The following is an 18,604-nucleotide window of genomic DNA, read 5'->3' on the forward strand; positions in this document are numbered from 1 at the left end:
TTTGCTTTGCTTTGCTTTGCTTTGCTTTGCTTTGTTTTGCTTTGCTTTGTGTTTTGGTTTGCTTTGTTTTGTTTGGTGGTGCATTACATTTTCCACAAAAATATTAAGTAGCGAAAAGTGTTTTCAGCATTGATAATAATAAATGTTTCTTGAGCATCAAATCAGCGTATTAGACTGATTTCTGAAGGATCATGTGACACTGAAGACTGGAGTATTGATGCTGAAAATACAGCCTTGGATCACATGAATAAATTACATTTTACAATATATTGCAGTAGAAAACGGTTATTTTAAATTTTAATAATATTTCACATTATTGCTTTTACTGTATTTTTTAAATAAATAATAGCATTCTTTGTGAGTTTAAAAGACAAAAAAAAAACTAAATTTGCATAAAGCTTTAGACTTTAATTTTTATTCCAAACATCTGACTGGTAGTATAAATCAGAAGAAGTAAATAAATAAATAAAAATAGATTAAAACAATCTGAAAAAAAGAAAATAAATATAAAATATACTCTGAAAAGAAGAAAAAAAACATGTTTTTTTATCTATAAAAAAAATGGTAGGCTATTGGTGTTGAGCCTCTAACGGTCTCAAACTGACAAGTATTGAGTCAGACATCAAAGCTTTGACATGAGCAGTGCTGTAACTTCAGCTGTCGTATGAGGTGTATGCATTGACTCACATTCAGGATTCCTTCAGGATAGTTTCAGCGCCTTTCACATTATTTCTACTCAAATGCATGCAGAAGTGTTGCAGTGAAAGCAAGTGATGCATTGCAATGTGACAAAACTAGATCAGTGCTGTTTGAATCAATGATGTTGTCTACACTACAAGTGTAGCAGTGTGGACAGCTTCATTGATTATGATGGGAGTGATGACCTAGTTTTGCCACTGGCTTCCAGTGTTTTTACCAGCCCAAAAAAAAATGTAATGTGTAAAATAGATATTTAGAATTTTTTTTTTTTTTTTCGTGCAGAGCCTATGTTGTAACTGTAACTGTATCTGCTTATTTATTCTATATGTTGGCACCATATTGTTCTTTCTTTACTTAATTAGTTAATTCTTTGGTTAATCTGTCTATTTATTATTCATTCATCCATTAATTATGCTTATTCATTTATGTTATTTGATATTTAAAGTTATTAAGAGTGGGGTTTTTAACCAGATCTTTACAGTCTGACACTGAAAATCGAAATTGACTGGGAAATATTGGTTTAACTGTTGTACTATTATTTTAATACTCTGTTTTTCTATTTTACAATATATTATTATTATTATTATTACTACCATATTGAATGGGTCAAAATAGTGAGAATGTGGCCCTGTGTTATTTTATTATCATTGAGATACTATTAGAATATTTAATCATATTTTAAATGTTATATTGTCAGTTTTCATTTTAATTTTAGTTCAAGTTTAGTAATTTTGTTGTGTGCTTTTGCCAGTCTTAGCCGTTTTTTTATATGCCTTAATATCAATGCATATTAATGCCTGTAATATTATTATTTTAAATAAATGTTTAAATATATGTTTAGTTTATTTTAATAAATCAAGTTCATGTAAATTAAAGTGAGCAATGTTGCTTTCTTACTTTTATGTTATTTTATTTATTTATTAAACATTTGTTTAAAATATCAGATTTATTTTTCCCTTCATGGTTTTAGTTTTAGTTAACTATAATGACCCTGATATGGCCTATTGAAAACTTAAGTAAAAGAGTTCACACTTTATATCACAGAAAACACATTTTTGCGATATTATTTGCTAATATTGTGCAGCACTAGTTAAAAATGAGCGCTGGACTAAGAAAACAGCTTGTTAGCTACACTTTTTGTTGTTGTTATTTAATTTGTCTTCAGGTATCAAAGTCTGGCCTTTCATATCAATGCAAAAGTCGTTAATGACTTGTTAAAATATCAGATTTATTTTTCCCTTCATGGTTTTAGTTTTTATTTAACTATAATGACCCTGATATGGCCTATTGAAAACTTAAGTAAAAGAGTTCACACTTTATATCACAGAAAACGCATTTTTGCGATATTATTTGCTAATATTGTGCAGCACTAGTTAAAAATGAGCGCTGGACTAAGAAAACAGCTTGTTAGCTACACTTTTTGTTGTTGTTATTTAATTTGTCTTCAGGTATCAAAGTCTGGCCTTTCATATCAATGCAAAAGTCGTTAATGACTTGTGCATGTAAATATTGAAAAAGACAAACTGCGGGTTTGATTTTCTTTATTGAAGAATTGTTTTTTTCCATCTCGCCTTATTTCAATTTTCAAGTCAGTGCCATGCTGTCCTGTCATTCCCAAAATGCATCATTACAGATCACATTCACAGTCAGAATACCATTTTAGCATTCCAGGCAGAGGGAGGGATTCATATTTTGTCATTTAGTCTACATCATTCTCATTCATTATTGCTTTACACAGGAAATAAGGAAAGATTGATGTGGCATTTACAAACATGATTTTCCAACCAGAAGTTGTAAACATCATTGTCTGTCACTGAATTATCAGCATTGTTTTCGGTCCCTTGGTGATACACAGTGCGTGGGCAGTGTTTTCAGGAAAAGTCTGGTGAATTTCTGTTTTGTAAGAAGAAATATTATTGTGAGACTGTGAAGTTGTATGGCTTCTTGCAGTGAAAAGTGTTTGTCATCTTAGCCGCAGAGATTATTGTGGAAATGCACGAGTGGTCCATATGTCAGGAGCAAGAGGCTGCTGTGTGACCGCTGGTCTGGATTGAGACATCTTAAGAGAAGAAAAGAAAGATGAGAGAATCAGAAGGAGAGTGTAAAACAGGGACAAGCAATCTATTCAGGATTTTCTCAATAATGTGCCTCTGACATTTGATACGTCCTACAGAAAGCCTGAAGATGGGATTTTTCTTTGCGGATTTGTGCGATTATTAAAACAATAGTTCACCTAAGAATGAAAACATCATGACAAAGAAAGTCGAATCCATATGGCTTCCATTGTTGAACACAAAAGAGAACTTTAGGAGAATGTTCATGCTCCTGTTTTCCTGTTTTAAATAAATACAATGATTATAATAATATTAGATGACATACTAGTACATGTCTGCACTATATTCCAATTTGTCTGAAGCTATACAATATTTTAATGTATTTTAATGTATATAATATACAATAAATACATATACAATACATACGTTTTTATTTTAAAGGGATAGTTCACCCAAAAATGAAAATTCTGTCATTAATTACGCACCCTCATGTCGTTCTCAACCGTAATTTTACAAAGATTGCTTTTTGTTCGCAAAGAAAACAGAAATAACGACTTTATTGAATAATTTGTCTCATCCGCGTCACCCTATCGCCATTTTGGATGTTTTCTACATTGATTACACTTTGATTTGAACGAAAAAAATATATCCGCGTGACACAGCTGACACAGAACAGCATACGATGTTTACGTTCAGTGGATACTCTCCAAAATGGCGCTACGGTGGTGCGGAGCAGACGAATTGTTGAATAAAGTCGTTATTTCTGTTTTCTTTGCGCACAAAAAGTAATCTCGTAGCTTCGTAAAATTACGGTTGAACCCCTGATGTCACATGGATTATTTTACTGATCTCCTTGCTACGTTTCTGGACCTTGATCATGTTAATTACATGGCTGTCTATGGGAGGGCCAGAGAGCTCTCAGAATGCATCAAAAATATCTTAATTTGTGTTCCGAAGATGAACGAAGGTCTTACGGGTTTAGAACGACATGAGGGTGAGTAATTAATGACAGAATTTTCATTTTTGGCTGAACTATCCTCATGACACCTCATGACATATAATAGTAATAATCAAGGAACTTTGCTGCCGTACCATGGGTGCAGCAGGCGCAATGATATTACGCAGTAGTGCTGTGTTCAAAATATCGATATGACGATGTATCGTCACAGAGATGTGACGATACGAGTATATTGTGGCATGTGTGCAGCAGTGGACCACGCTTAATTTGTTTAAAATTTTACAACGTTTAAAATTGAGTAGAAAAGTGCAAGGTTTCTAAAAAAGAATGAATAGAGCATATATAGGCTACAACAAGGTTTAATCTGGCCGCAGAGGAACACAACTGGGTTGCCTAATATAAAGAGACGTAATCCCCAAAACAGCTTTACACTTGCGCAATACGGAAATATCTGCAAAAAGTGTGCTACTTCTCTTTGTCAACCTGGCAACCATGTGCACACGCGCTCTCTCTCCACTGTGGATAAACGCGCTTGCTTTCTGAAAACACCGGTAAGCTTGCAGTTTAGCGATCTCCACTTCAATATTCTATTCTCAGAAAAGTGTAATTCATCAACTGTTCATTTACAACACAGAGAGAGAGAGAGAGGCTGTGTATGTAATGAATTGCCACCGTTTTGCCACGTTTCTCTATTAACAGTAAAGCTGTGGCTTTAATTCCTTTACGGAGATCGGCTGAATGGATTCGAAAACGGTAAAACTCAACTGTTTAACTCCCTTAGGGGAGTTGGAAAATGTGCCTATTTTCAAAAATAGTGGAGTGTTCCTTTAAATTTTGTGAGAAGGTGACATGTTCTGACATGACAGTGCATCTGAAGGTGACATGTGACATGTTCATTTTGCACACCGCAATATTTTCTATGCACTTTTTTAAATTTCCATTGCACTAGTGTTTTGTACAGCTTAATGTATTGCTTACATATTCATTTGTAAATGATGTTCATATGTTCATAGTTTCTGCTTATAGTGTACATACACTTATTACATAATCCATATGTATAGTATGTTCATAGTATACCTATCTGTATATCATGCTGATAGTATTTAAAAATCTGTAAATTATGTCCATAGTACTGCCTTATCTGTATATTTATTGTACATTTGTAACATATTGTAGACACTGTATATCCTGTACTTACTGCTTATTGCACTTCTGGTTAGATGCTAACTGCATTTCGTTGCCTTGTACCTTACATGTGCAATGACAATAAAGTTGAATCTAATCTAATCTAATCTAATCTAATCTAAAATTCATCCCATGTCTCATTTATCACATTGGCATCTGTCTCACCAAGGACATTTCAACACAAAGCACCACATCCCTGTTGCTCCGTCATGCATTTGCATGTGTGTATTTGTGCCCATCTGACCGGCTCTGGCAGGAATGACGGAGCTTTTCTCACTCGTCTGAAACTGTATAGAGATGACCATCCTTTGAGGTGTGATGGCCAGTGTCCGTGTAAGTGTTCTTTTGCTTTCAATGTGTATCTAAACTCTTCGAAATAAAGGGTTTTCGCAGTGATGCCATAGAATGACAAGTTTTGGTTCCTCAAAGAACCTTTCAGTAAACAGTTCTTAAAAGAACCATTTTTTCTTAGTGTAAAGAACCTTTTTCCACCATAAAGAACATTTTGTTTAATGGAAGGGTTCCATAGATATTAAAGGTTCTTCATGGAACCATCAATGCCAGTAAATAACCTTATCCTATTCCCCTTATTCAACATCAAAGAGCAAGACTGAGCCAGTGGTATGACCAAATATGATAACAGCACATCATGAAATAGAGGTGATGAATTGATTTGAAGCATTAGTTATAGATGTTTTATGGAAAATATTGAGGAAGAACAGCAGGCAGGGCTTCTGCCAGAAAGAAAATGGGTGAATCAATTCCTCTGGAATCCAAACCCTTTTTTTGACACAACAATTTTCACTCACTGTTAAATTCTGAACCTTGAATCACTCAACTCGCAGTTTACAGGCCTGTCAAAGCTGCAAGAACATGTCACCTTCTCACAAGCTTTGCGGTGACTCGTGGACACATGCAGTCGTGGAAGTACAGAATATTAGCTTCCCTGTAGTGCTTAAAAATAAGAAATCTGGATGCTGTGGGGTGTTATTAGACGGTTATGGTGATAATAAATGAGTGTTTTTGTAATAGGCTGAGGTGGCAGTGTTCTGCAATTATTCCCTGCTCTGTGAGACTCCACGCCACAGGTGGTCGACGTTCCCCATCAGTAAATACTGGTTTAGTGCAGCCGTTACGAAAGCAGCCAAATGGAGCTCTCGACTTGCAGAATTGCTCCCTAGTCGAAGCGTTTGCAGAGCGAAAAAAGGTGTTTCAATGTAATTAAAGTTCTCATCAGACCATTTCATGTAGTCTTTAGTTTTAAAAGGGGGTATATCATAAAAACAACCCCCCCTCCCCCCAAACAATCCTAATTTAGTTTTTCAAGACCACACTGAAATTAGTATTTTGGTTGTCCAATATATTGGTTATCGATTTTAAAATATAATCAGCCATCGGCCAAAATTTCCATAATGACTTTTTTTCTCAGAATTGTGATATAAATTCTCAATTGCGAGTTATAAAGTCAGAATTACGAGATACAAACTTGCAATTGTGAGTTAAAAAGTCAGAATTGCGAGTTATCTCACAATTCTGACTTTATTTCTCGCAATTGCGAGTTTGTGTCTCGCAATTCTAACCTTTTCCCTCAAAATTGTGAAAAATAAACTTGCAATTGCATGGTATTAAGTCAGAATTGCAAGATTTAAACTCACAATTCTGAGAAAGTCAGAATTGCAAGATATAAACTTGCAATTCTGAGAAATTCTTTCTCAGAATTGCGAGTTTAAATCTTGCAATTCAGTTTTGTTTTTCTTGCAGTTGCGAGTTTATATCGCACAATTCTGAGAAATTAGTCATAACTGCAAGATGTAAACTTGCAATTGCGAGAAAAAAAGTCAGAACTGTGAGATAAAAAGTTGCTATTACCTTTTTTAAAGGGGTCCTATCATGCTTTTTCACTTTCAACTTTAGTTAGTCTGTAATGTTGCTGTTTGAGCATAAAAAAGATCTGCAAAGTTACAAAGCTCAAAGTCCACTTCAAAAGGAGATATTTTATTTAACAGAAATAATTTTTCAAAAACTACAACGAACGACTCATTTGGACTACAGCGCATATTTTCTGGGATTTGTGATATCACAAAGATCGACGAATGGGACGAGACCTGGATGAGCTGCACTAGAGAAGGCAACGAGTGTTATCACTATGTCGGAGACACGCTAGCTTTCCCAAGGCAGACGAACTTAGAGTGGTTACAATTATCCGGGTTTACATTGCGCTCAAATTGATTTGATTTTGACGCAATATTTACACTGAAGCTTGCAGGCGGCTATGGTAAGAGGCAGGACATTTCCCGACCAGCCGTCGAGTGCTGCCAATCACAACACACACTGGCCCAGCTAACCAATCCCAGCACACACTGGCCCAGCTAACCAATCACAACACACACTGGCCCAGCTAACCAATCACAACACATTTCGTATTTCAGAATGTGGGCCTTCATTTGATACAGGAACTATTCGAGCCGTTCATGCCAGACTGGGGAGAGAGGTGTTGTAATAATGTAAAATATGTGAAAAATAATGTGATTTTCGAACAACCTAGTATGAGAGCCTGTTCTAGTACACCCCCAAAACAAAATCAAGACTTTGTAAAAGAACATAATAGGACCCCTTTAAAATGTTTTATTCAATGGCGGGACCTGCTTCTATAGCTTTCATAGTACTATGAACGCAAAAGCCTCATTGAAATTTTTTATTGCATCTGTGCTTTTGTTGTTGTTGTGCAGTTCCTGATAATTCCACCCAGAATCCTGTGCATCTGTGCCACCTTGTATTCTGGAGACTTCCTTTCTCACCCTTTCCCTGTGAAACTGAACTGACATGCACATGTTTCTGAGGTGTTTCTCTGTTTAAAACTCGGTGGCAGTGAGTTCTCCTGTTATGAACGAAATCTGAGCCTGCAGTGCATCAGAAAGGTTTTTTTCCAAACGTCTGTTGTGCTGTTTGGCTACAGCGCTGCTCCATGAATCGTTGCAGCATCATTCATCAGATGTTTATAAAATTTTGTCTCTCATGAGATTTACTTTCCATTAAAAGTCTTTGAACATGATGTGTAATTGGTTGTCTGCTCTGTACAGCGCTAATAGCAGTAAGTCATTATAAGCCTGCCCTGGACGGCTTCATCAAATACTAGCGGAACGGCTAACTGCCGGCTCAGAGTACTCATTAACAATGCCTGCTAATTAACTTAAGCGGACTCCAGGCTCGGAGTTCATGTCTAAACATCCTGTTAGGTTTAGAGAGTGAAAAAGGATACGCTCACACACACATCTAACCGGGGAAGTCCTTAATGATAGCGCTATCGATACCCAGAGCTAAACCAGTTTAAATGCTTAAGAAGAAAATAAATGAGAAAAATACTACAAACACTGGCCAGTCCCTGTTTCGCTGTATTACATTTTTTTATTGCCGGTGCCAAATTCTTCTGCAGTTTTCTGTGAGAATCGTAATGGTTCATTTCATTGTATGTGTGCGTTTCAATAGTAATGTTAATTTGAGAAGGTTGACCTGCAAGGGTTGGTGTTACTTTGACCTGGTCCTTGACGCCCAATACTTTCCACTTTCTCCAGTGTGGTTTGATTTCCACTTTAAAAGAATCTAGGCCAATGCTGTAATTCCATCTTATTGATATCTGACATTTTAATTTGTGTTATTTTGTTTTATTTAAATATTTTAAATACATTTTCTGAGCTTTAGAAACTACCAACATGACCTAGTCACGAACTTTGTAGTGCGATTTGCCATCCCTTGATTTTATTTTTAGCTTCATGATGAATACGTTTCAGATTGTTGGGCTTTTTTAAATGCTGAAGTCAGAGAGACGTTATAAATTGTTAATGAAGGATGCCGGACCTTTACTCTAAAGCCATATTTTAGAGAGTCTGTCCTCTGTGACTATGCTAGCTTTCCCTCAGTGATGTAAGGAATTAGGACGTTAAGAAATGTGACTCCTGATTGTATACGAAAGTCAATCCGTAATGATTCCTTAAGCTTTCTTTCTTTCTTTCTTTCTTTCTTTTGTGACAATGGGAGTCAAGCAAGATTTTCACTAAATAAGAGCTTAAATTTCAGCCTATTATATGATTTTAAAATACTTAGTGTAGTACACGATTTGTGTGGACCAATTTTAAGATATTTATCTTTTTTGTCCTTTTGTCATATGCCAAAGAGCAGCATAAACATTCTGCTAAACATCTAATTTTGTGTTCCATAGAATATGACTATATTGACTATACTGTATATAAATGTTACTTTAACTCATTTGAAAGTATGTTGTTCTTGTAAAGTTATGGTCACATTTACCATTGTTTAGCATTGCAATTTTTCACCGACCAAATCCAGTCATTTCAATAGGAATCGCAACATAGTCGCAACATAGTTTTTGCTACTTTGACCAGCATAAAGCTGTTTGATTTGAAAGTGCTTTCTCATTTAACATCTTCACTGCGCAACCAACAGAAAAATAGATGCACAATGAAACAGCAATGTTTAAGTGAGGTGGCTCTAAATTATGTATTATATATTTGATGCATATTTTATGATTGGGGTTTAACTGGTATTTTAATGCTTTATATATATTTTTTTTAAAACTGTGTAATATGCTTACAGAACAAGGGGTGAAAAAAACACACCGCAACAAAACTGCTTGTTTTCTTAAGGTAGAATTAATCACAGCTTTCCTTTCATCCTCGCAGTTCCCAGAATGAAAGAACAACTGAAAAACAACCGCAGTGACGGATTGATTTTAGATGTAGATTACGCCTAAATCTGTCCAGACAGTGTTTGCAGGAGGCCAATCTCGGCTCTTTATTAGTCTGGCGTGCTTGCAAGTTTCATCAGAACTGTAAATATTCTTGATTGATGAGCGCTCTAAATTTGTTTGCTGGTAATCGAAGGACTGTTGTCGAGCTGTGATGAAATACCTATGAAATGGATGGGCCAGAACAGCAGGAAATGAAAGATGTTGTAAAGGAGGGTGATTTATCTGTCGTTCTTCACAGGGATCTGCTTTTCAAACCTAACCCAAAGCAATCATTTTCTGAATTTGTATATAATTGTTTATTTATTTTCTTTTTTTTAATGTAAAATACCTTAAACGTATTTGCATGGCAGAATGCAAATGCATTTTGTGCAAATTGTTTTTGATTATGATGATGGTTTGCCATTCGTCATGATTGCTAAGGTTACACCTCAGGCACAGTAGTTAAATAAGCCATTTCATTCTCTCAAATGCATTTTCTTTTATTATGCTTCGAGTTCCGCTTAAAGCGTTCAGGAAAAGAGTCAAGCTAATCAATTACACATTCCTCATTTACATGTTCACAGGCTGTTGGGCAAAACTGTTGGATTTGTCCTGCTGAGCTTTAATGGTGGAAATCTTGCAGAAAAGCCAGGAAATTAAAGCCGAGCTGATGTGACTGCATTATGGGAGACTAAAGCAGTGTGTTTATTTTCAGTGTAGTGCTGATTAAGGCCTTTCTGCAATAAATTATCTGAAAGAAGTTAATTAAAAAGAAAAGATCCATTTTCACTTAATAATAAAGCTGTGATGGACTGTTCGCACCAAGTGCAATGCGACTAACAGAAACAAAATTATATAATACCAAATGCACCAAATATATAATATGCATTGTATGTAGACTAAAATTACCCCACCCTTTATGGACTTTATGGACCCTTCACTTTATGTGCATTAAATATGTTTTACACCTTAACTAATTAATACAGTCAAACGTCTTCGCTTAATCCATGCATTTATTTTGTTTCATCTTAAAATTTTGTTTGTTCACTTAAAAAAAAATGGAAATTTGGTGTAAAAAGGCCTTTTTACTAAAACCTTTTATATTGTATCAAGATATCATCTGTTTCCAACATGTCGCCAATGTGGACCAATAAGCTACGTGTCCTATAGCAGCAATGGTAAAGAGAAAATGTCTTGGAACCCTTTAATGCTCGAGGCTCAAACAAAAGCCCTTATTGGTCTTCCCACACAGACATCTAAAGCTCAGTATGGTGCACGAGGAAGAACATTTTTAGACCAGCATTACAGCTCAGCAGATCTTATGACTATAGGATTTCCCTTTACGCATTCACCTGTAATATAGAATGATGTCCTGGCTTGTGGTTGATAAGTTCATACTGTGAATATATGTTGTAAACTTCCTTGTTAATGCCTTTTCACAGAAAGAATATTGTTTTAGTTTATATTGCTTGCCTTTTTATGCTACTTTACGTATCATCTTATTTTCCTAATGATGGACTATTTACAATACACACGCATGTACATGAAACTGATATCGAAAAAGCCCTCTTACACACAAACCTTGGGTTTCAGTTAGCCCCGGGCTCATATGAGGTTTCTCATGTGCTTTTTTTTTTGTGCTGTCACAGTTTTGACATATTGTTCTCTGACAGTATTGATCCTGTGTGATAAATAAAACGCTAATGAGGTGGACCACACACAGCTCAGAGGCAGCAACTGCACCCCGCTGCATAAAGTCCCTTAACAGGAGCTTTATGCAGCTTAAAAAGACACGGACCCAGTAGAACATACATTCAGGGTGGTGACGATTATGGAATCTGGTATTTTTGAGCATCTGGATATTGTAAGACATTCCAAGTCTTTGAATTTTTTGTATTTATTTATTTATTTTATAAGGTGGGGGTAAGATGTGCCAGTGTGGCAAATTATGTACAGTTTTAGTCAGATTTAGAAATGGGCTGTCAGATGCAGGGGATTAAGAAATGCATTTGAGAAAAGTCAATTTTATTCCTAAAATGTATATAAATTTCCATTGTATTAAACCTTGTAAAATTGTCTAGCTAAAGATTAGCCATGAATAATTGGTGCTTTAAGGTAAGAAATACCTCAGCAAATAGCGATAGTAAGCTTTGTATCCAAATCCAGAAAATGCTGTTACAAAACATTAAAATTTTTTTTTAAATATAATTTATTAAAAATGATTCGCTATATTAAAATATTATGATCATTACACCTCTCATTATAACATGTTATATACAAAAAAAATTTTTTATATTACAATATTATGACTATTGAAATGTGAATATTTTGCAGCAAACTAGACTAAAATACTAAAGAATATAGGATTGTGGAGTAATTTATTTACTTATACACTATTTACTCAACCTCAGTTTGTTCCAAACCTGTGTGACTTTCTTTTTCTGCTTAACCTTAAAAAATATATTTTGAAGAATGTTGGTAACCAAACAGTTTTGGTTACCGTTGACTTCCATTGTATGGGGAAAAAATATACGCTGAGACATTTCTCAAAATATCTTCATTTTTGTTCCACATAAGAAAGTCATACCATTCTGGAATGAAGTGAGGGTGAGTAAATGATGGCAGAATTTTCATTTTTAGGAGAACTATTCCTGTAAATAAAAAGTGTCTCTCTCTTCTACTCCAGAGCCTAGGTGGAGACTATGCATGCCTTAGATGTCAAAATGTGTATCCATGCGGATATGGTTAGAATTGTGGCACAAAACAGTGAGGTGATGATGATGGTTATGATGATGGTGGTTTTAGTGACAGCAGAAGAGTTTTGGATGGAACACACTCTTTAGTATGCAGTTATTCTGGGGAAGATGGGCTTCGGCTCAAGGGTAATGTACTATTGTTAAATTCTCCATTTACCCGTATGTTTTAACTTGTAGGTCACGGCATATCTCCAGTCTATCACACAAACTTGATTAATCAGAATCTCACCCTTCTCTGGGCCTGAGGTCCCAGAGATAGAAAGAGTATTTGTGGTTTGTGCTGCAACTTCATTTGTCAGTAAAACTTTTGCGTGCCATTGTCAACCAAATATGGACATTTTTGTATGCAATTGTCAAAAGCAGCCATGACATTCACAAACATTTATGTTTGATCCCAGTTATATCTCACAACTTCTGTCATGATCAAATTGGCAGCAGCTTTTGATTATGTTATGTTCTCACATACAGTTGCACACACATTTTAATTTTACTCTGGAATAGAAAAGCAGGAACGCTAGGACACACATTCTATAGTTTGAATGTTCACCTTTGTCATAAAGACTTTAATTAAGAATAAGAAGGCAGACATTTACCTCTGGGGTCGAAGCAAAAGGATTTATTAAGAAGCTGACAAAGTAGGGATTTGTGGAAGGGGAGGGGTGGGTGGCAAGGGGAAACATGGAATGCTTAGGGAGAGGGGAAAAGTACTTTTTAACAGATTCCATTTCATTAAAATTCATCCATTTCAATTTATAATTATACTAAGGATGAGATGTGACCTCTGTGTGATATCCACATTCATTCGGATAAGTTAGGAGCACCACTTTGCACAACTGCAAGTCAATTTCTTTAAAACAACAATCTCCACTTTTATAGATGCATTTTCTCTTGCCCAAACCCTTACATTTGCAAAGCGGGCATGATCCCTTGAAAATGAATTACTGCTGCTAACTACTCACCAAATTGCCAATCTGAAACACAGGAATACAAAGGACATCTAAAAAACATTCTAGTTATATTCTAGTATATAAAAAACTAGAAATCCAGTATGCACTTGTCATTCTCCTTCATGTCATTCATGCTATTTCTAGAGTAGAGTTGGGTTTATGCAGTATTCAGTGGGTTATAGGCTCTAGACAAGGCATTCATAGCTTTTTGTTTTTATATCTTTCTTCTCTCTAATTGTATCTGCTCTGTCCTGCTCCCTGCTATGGGCTTGCAAGCCATCTTCCTGATCTGTCCTGAGTAGCTGTGCAGTTGCAGACTGACACGTTGAAGGACCCACGTGCTCGTTTGAGCAGGTCATTGGGATGACAGTAAGCAGCCGCTATGGCACAATAGTGGTATCTGAGAAGACAGAAGTGACAGAGTCAGCATCACTCCGCGTCACTGCCAGCTTGGGATAATCAAGGGCCAGTGCTGCCTGCAGCCTCCCATTCTGTGCCTCCTTGATGGGTTCCAGAAAGACCACATGCTTGTTGTTACTGACCTTGCGGCCGGGGCCCTCCGTAGTGGCAGGTGGCGTGGGTGTCAGGATAGACGACTGGGCACTGCATTCGTTCGCAGGATTCGGTGTTGCTGGTATAGGCTGTTTGCGACACCAGCAGCGACAGGGTGTCAAGAAGAGGTACATAAGGACCAAAATCAGACTGACAACGCAGCCCAGAAGGGTTGTAAAGCCAGTGTTAAAGGGCTCGTCCTCTTGATGGCGGATCTGCACGGTTACATTAACTTCAAGAGAATCGTTGCTTGACTCTTGATGGTTTTGAACCATGCACAAGTACACCCCAGAGTCGTTTATGTCTAGAGCCAAGATTTCCAAAGAACCATTTGAATGCATTCGCAGCGTATTGTTACTAAAAGGAGGAGCAATGTATCCGTAACGGTCGGATATCCACGAATAGTTGAGATGCTTTCCCTTTAATGATGTTATACAATCTAACATCACTGAGTCCCCAGCATATGCCTCCATACTAACTTTCTTCACTGGAGGTTTTATTTTGCAATTCTCAAAGTATCGTACATGCTTAAGAAAACGCACCATAGCACGTTGCTCACCGTAAATCAAGCAAGTATGCTCCTCCCAAAAATCTGTCACTGAGGTAAAACCTCTGTACTCCCATTGTTTAAACAGGCTGTACATGGAGCACTCACAAATTAGGCTATTGTTGTGCAGGAACAACCCACTCTGTATCTTTTCCTTTAGAGCTTCGATGTCTTTGACAGGAAGGTTGGGCATACGGTTCGAGCTTAGATCCAGAGTTGTGAGATTGGGATGTTCTTGAATAGAAAAGAAGGGGAAATCTGTCAGTCTGTTATGGCTTAGGTAGGCTTTTTGCAGGTTACTCAAACCACTCAGGGCTTTGCTTTCTACCCTCACTATGTGGTTGTTGTAAAGGAGTAACTCCTTGATTCCTACTAACTCTTGAAAGTAGTGCTCCTCTATAATGTTCAGTTGATTGGAGGAAAGGTCCAGATGGCGTATGTTGCTTGTATTCCGGAAGGTTCCAGGAGTGAGTCTGCTCAGCTGATTGTGGGCTAACCGTACGGTGTCAAGATTGGGCAGACCAGCGAAGCTACCCTCCTCAAGATGTTCTAAGCGGTTGTGATTGAAGTCCAGAGTCGCAACCATTACAGGCAACTCTACCGGGACTTGGTCGAGGCCAAGGTTGGTGCAGCTCAGGATATCGGATGCAATCAGGCAGCCAGAAGGGAGATTGGCTCTGACTAGCTGCAGCAGAAGAGAGCTCAGCATTAGGGGTGCGGCCACACCCTGAGCACACAGCATTGTGCCGTCAGGATGCTTTGCTTGGGAATCAGAGCAGCCAGAGTTTCACCAGGGTAGAGGTCCACTCTATGTTTGAGTCAAAGCTGTCGTCTTGGATAGGTGTTGCTATCCTTAAAAATTGGATTGCAAGACAAGGAGAACAAGAAGACATCAGTTATTTAATACAGTGGATATCTTGCTCAATAATTCTTTGCCTACTTGGCACTGTTCTGTCAGCCCAAGACATGAGAGTGCATCAATGCGAGGACTATTATTATTTAATCAACTTGCTTACAACTTACACAATTCTAATCTTAGAAGTTGAAGACAATAAGATTATCTTTACCTTAAGGTTGCCAACAGTTATTCCAAACATCCCGCCTCACAACTCTTGTTTGAATTTCGAATGCTGCCCCAGATTTTTAGTCCATTCTCAGGTAGAGAGAGTTGGTCATTCAAGTCATCAAAGGGAAAGCAGTTGTTTTTGTCCCGTCCTCAAGGCTGAGCCCAACCTTCTGTGCACCATCCTTTTAACAGTTGGTGTTGTTTTGCAGTCCTGACATCTGAGACGGAACAGAAGAGGTCTTAAATCAAGAGCTAGCTCGCTGCCGCAGGCTGGAGGATGTTTTTGAGAAAGTCAGCATCCTGTCCAGTTCAGTTAGTATAATCTTGCCCTCAGCTGAACAGCAGGCGCACAACGTGTCACATGAGCACTGGTCCACAATACAAGCAATCTGATGTTTGTTTAAACCAGAAGATACAGACACGGCACAATTGTTTGTCAATGTTGCTCCAGAACCAGAAGAAAGTAGTCCTTAAATTTTAGACATACATTTTGTCTGCTCATTTTGTTCAAATGACAAAGGACATCTAGGGCTGCTAACTCTCGGTGACTTTTAAGCTTCCAGTGTCCACGTGGCATCTAGAGAAACTGGTGAAAAGATTAAAGCACAAAGAACGATCATGATCTTTTTGGTACCACTTCCAGATCCTGGTCTCTGATCAAAATTTTTCCTCCTCAGCATCCATCCTTTTTTCCATTTCCTCCGATTTGCTCTCTGAATTTTACGGGTCTTCCTCCTTTTCCTCTCTGTCGCTCTTTTGCAGAGATTGAGTGTGTACTACACTCCCTCTCCGTCTCTCTCTCATCTCTCTGCGCTCTATAAACAGACAGGCATGGAGTTTTGGAGGAGGGGCACTCTGGAGGGGTGTTCTTCTGATTACTGATTGGTTGAAGTCGGAGATTATGAAAGGGAAGTGTTTGCCAGAGGCTCCCCTGGTGGTGCTGTTTTTTCCCATCCCTTGTGATCGTCCAAGTATGCATTTGCCTTTACTGATACTTCGTACACAGGTTATGTTTACTCTCTCTAGCTTTAATATCGCATTGACCTGTGTTAATGGGAATCTGAATACGCCTTAATTGCTTGGATTAAAATTCATTAATATGAATTGTGAAGTGATTTTATAGATGACCTCTGCTTAGTGCATATGATGATATATGTAATTTATTTATTTTTGAAAGCTAGTTGTGATTAGCTTATCATTTAAAGGGAAAGCGTCTAATTTCTGTTACTTTCCTGTTGCTTTTCCACTGTCCTGTAAAGTAGAGGCAAAAATGGAACTACTGTAAAATCACTGCAAACATAATCCATATGATTTGGCTATATACTTTTCCTATATCAGTGTTCTGAAGTCATGCGTTTGGATCAAAAATAGTCATCATGTTGTGTCAGGTTTGATGTCAGTGACACCAAAAGTGGTTCTTGCATGTCTCGTAACTGAACGCAGTTCACAAAGTTTGAATATCCTGTTCATTGTGTATGCATTATGCTTGAGTGCACACTATAAACCTGACATTACTCATCCTCATGAATTAAAGATAGTGGGTGTATCTCTGTCCTTGAATTTAGTTTTTTTTTTTTTCTGCGCCTTTAGAATATTTATGTATGTATAAATGTCTTTATCTTGCTTATAGCACACATTTTCTTTACGTATGTGTGTGTCTTATCGCCTGTGTAAGTTGTCTCTGTCCCTCGGTTATTGTTGCACAGGCTTTGACTACTGTCAGCCTGCATTATCCTCTGAAACCACTGCCAAAGGTCTACAAGTAGTTCTACACACACACTCTCACAATCCTCTGGGTCCCTCTAATACACAACCCATTACTTCTCATCATCTTCGCCAGTTTCATATATATAACTGATTGTCGAGACTCGCATTTTCGACAGGTTTCTTGTCACTCTTCCTCAGGCAAAATATTTCACGGAGCGTTTAGCAAAGACTAAGCTTCTCACTGTCAAAAGTCCCCCAATACAACATTGTTCTGGAAAATTGGTTTCCTGGCTCTAAGCTTGCTCATTTTTCAAAAACAATACTCTGGAAGTGAAGGAAACATGCAGGAAGACAGGAAGAGGAACCCTAAGGTTAATAGCTTAGTCTCTCCTGTATATGTTTCCAGACAACCATCAATTTGAGCCGGAAGTTGCTCTGCACCTTTTGATAACTTTGACCCAAGAACCAGCGAAGCATCTAACTGCTTATTATGGCGTCCCTGCTGACGTCTTCACCGCACTCTCTACAGCATGACATATCCATCTGCTTCCAGAAACACCTTAGAAAGCACTTTCAAACTGCTGTAAGCACCATAAAGTTTTAGACGACCCCAGATAAAGTGTTGCTCTTCCCAAGAGCGCTCTGAAGATTGGCATGGTGATACCATTTATCGCCCTTTGACAGTTAGTTAATATTTTTTGAAGATAAGAGGTGATAAAATATGACTCTTGGGAAATGGCATGGCTTCTGACTTGTTTGATGGAAGCGGCCCTCAGTGGTTGATAGATGCGGTACAAGGTGTTTTTGTGATGGTAAAAGACCTCAGGGGTCTGCTGATGTATTCAAGGCAGACAGACGTTTGGTTCTCAATGGCTAGGTAGTCGATCATTGAGAACAAACAAAGTGATGTGGCATGAATGTGCCCAAGAAAAGCTTTGTTTTGTAGGGAAAAGAGAGTATTGGGGCTAAGAAGTCCCACTTACGAGTTTGCAAATCACAATTATGATTTGACGTATTCATTCCGACATGGCATTGTTCTGCTCTACTAAAGAATAACTTTCACACCATTGTATGTATTTAAGTACCATGTACTTTATCATGTGTTTTAAGTACCTTGCACAATAGCATAGTAATAGAAATATCACTTCATTTGCACGTCTCTTTTGATGTCTGGCAATTAGATGGGATATGTTGCCTTATTGTCGAGACGCTGCATGAATTGGGCTCGATTTGCAATCTAAGATGGTTTTCGGAGCGTGCAAAAAACCGAACTGCAGCCAGACAATTCATAAACACAAAAAGAAAATTAAGGCAGGCTGTTATGCCGTACTCTACAAATGTTCAAGACAGACTTCATGCAGAGGAACAAACCGAAGGAGAAAGATTTGA

At 37.5% G+C, this 18,604-nt stretch overlaps 2 protein-coding genes across 4 annotated transcripts in view; one reads left to right on the forward strand and one right to left on the reverse strand.

The window, feature by feature from the left end:
- The window catches only part of LOC107661915 (E3 ubiquitin-protein ligase RNF123-like), a gene marked incomplete at its 5' end in the record, with an annotated part of 143,018 nt that overhangs the window by 74,268 nt on the left and 50,146 nt on the right, over positions 1–18,604 (forward strand). The gene's annotated exons all lie outside the window — the stretch shown is intronic.
- On the reverse strand, positions 2,464–16,247 carry LOC107661914 (amphoterin-induced protein 3-like). Of its 3 annotated transcripts, XM_016451705.1 has the most exons (3): positions 15,510–16,247; positions 13,886–15,294; positions 2,464–2,758 (listed from the first exon to the last, which is right to left on the reverse strand). In XM_016451705.1, exons 2-3 carry the CDS (start codon positions 15,182–15,184, stop codon positions 2,681–2,683), a joined length of 1,377 nt encoding a protein of 458 aa, XP_016307191.1. In that variant the 5' UTR covers positions 15,185–15,294; positions 15,510–16,247; the 3' UTR covers positions 2,464–2,680. The 3 variants fall into 3 exon arrangements, with proteins under 3 accessions (XP_016307191.1, XP_016307190.1, XP_016307189.1); XM_016451704.1 differs by lacking the exon at positions 2,464–2,758 and having other exon boundaries at positions 13,554–15,289; XM_016451703.1 differs by lacking the exon at positions 2,464–2,758 and having other exon boundaries at positions 13,554–15,294.

This window comes from Sinocyclocheilus anshuiensis, unplaced genomic scaffold (assembly GCF_001515605.1).
Source record: "Sinocyclocheilus anshuiensis isolate Anshui unplaced genomic scaffold, SAMN03320099.WGS_v1.1 scaffold751, whole genome shotgun sequence".
Taxonomy (NCBI): domain Eukaryota; kingdom Metazoa; phylum Chordata; class Actinopteri; order Cypriniformes; family Cyprinidae; genus Sinocyclocheilus; species Sinocyclocheilus anshuiensis.

Bases quoted from the DNA above. Each gene is read 5' to 3' on its own strand.
- LOC107661914 (XM_016451704.1), bottom strand. From the start codon at position 15,184: ATGCTGTGTGCTCAGGGTGTGGCCGCACCCCTAATGCTGAGCTCTCTT.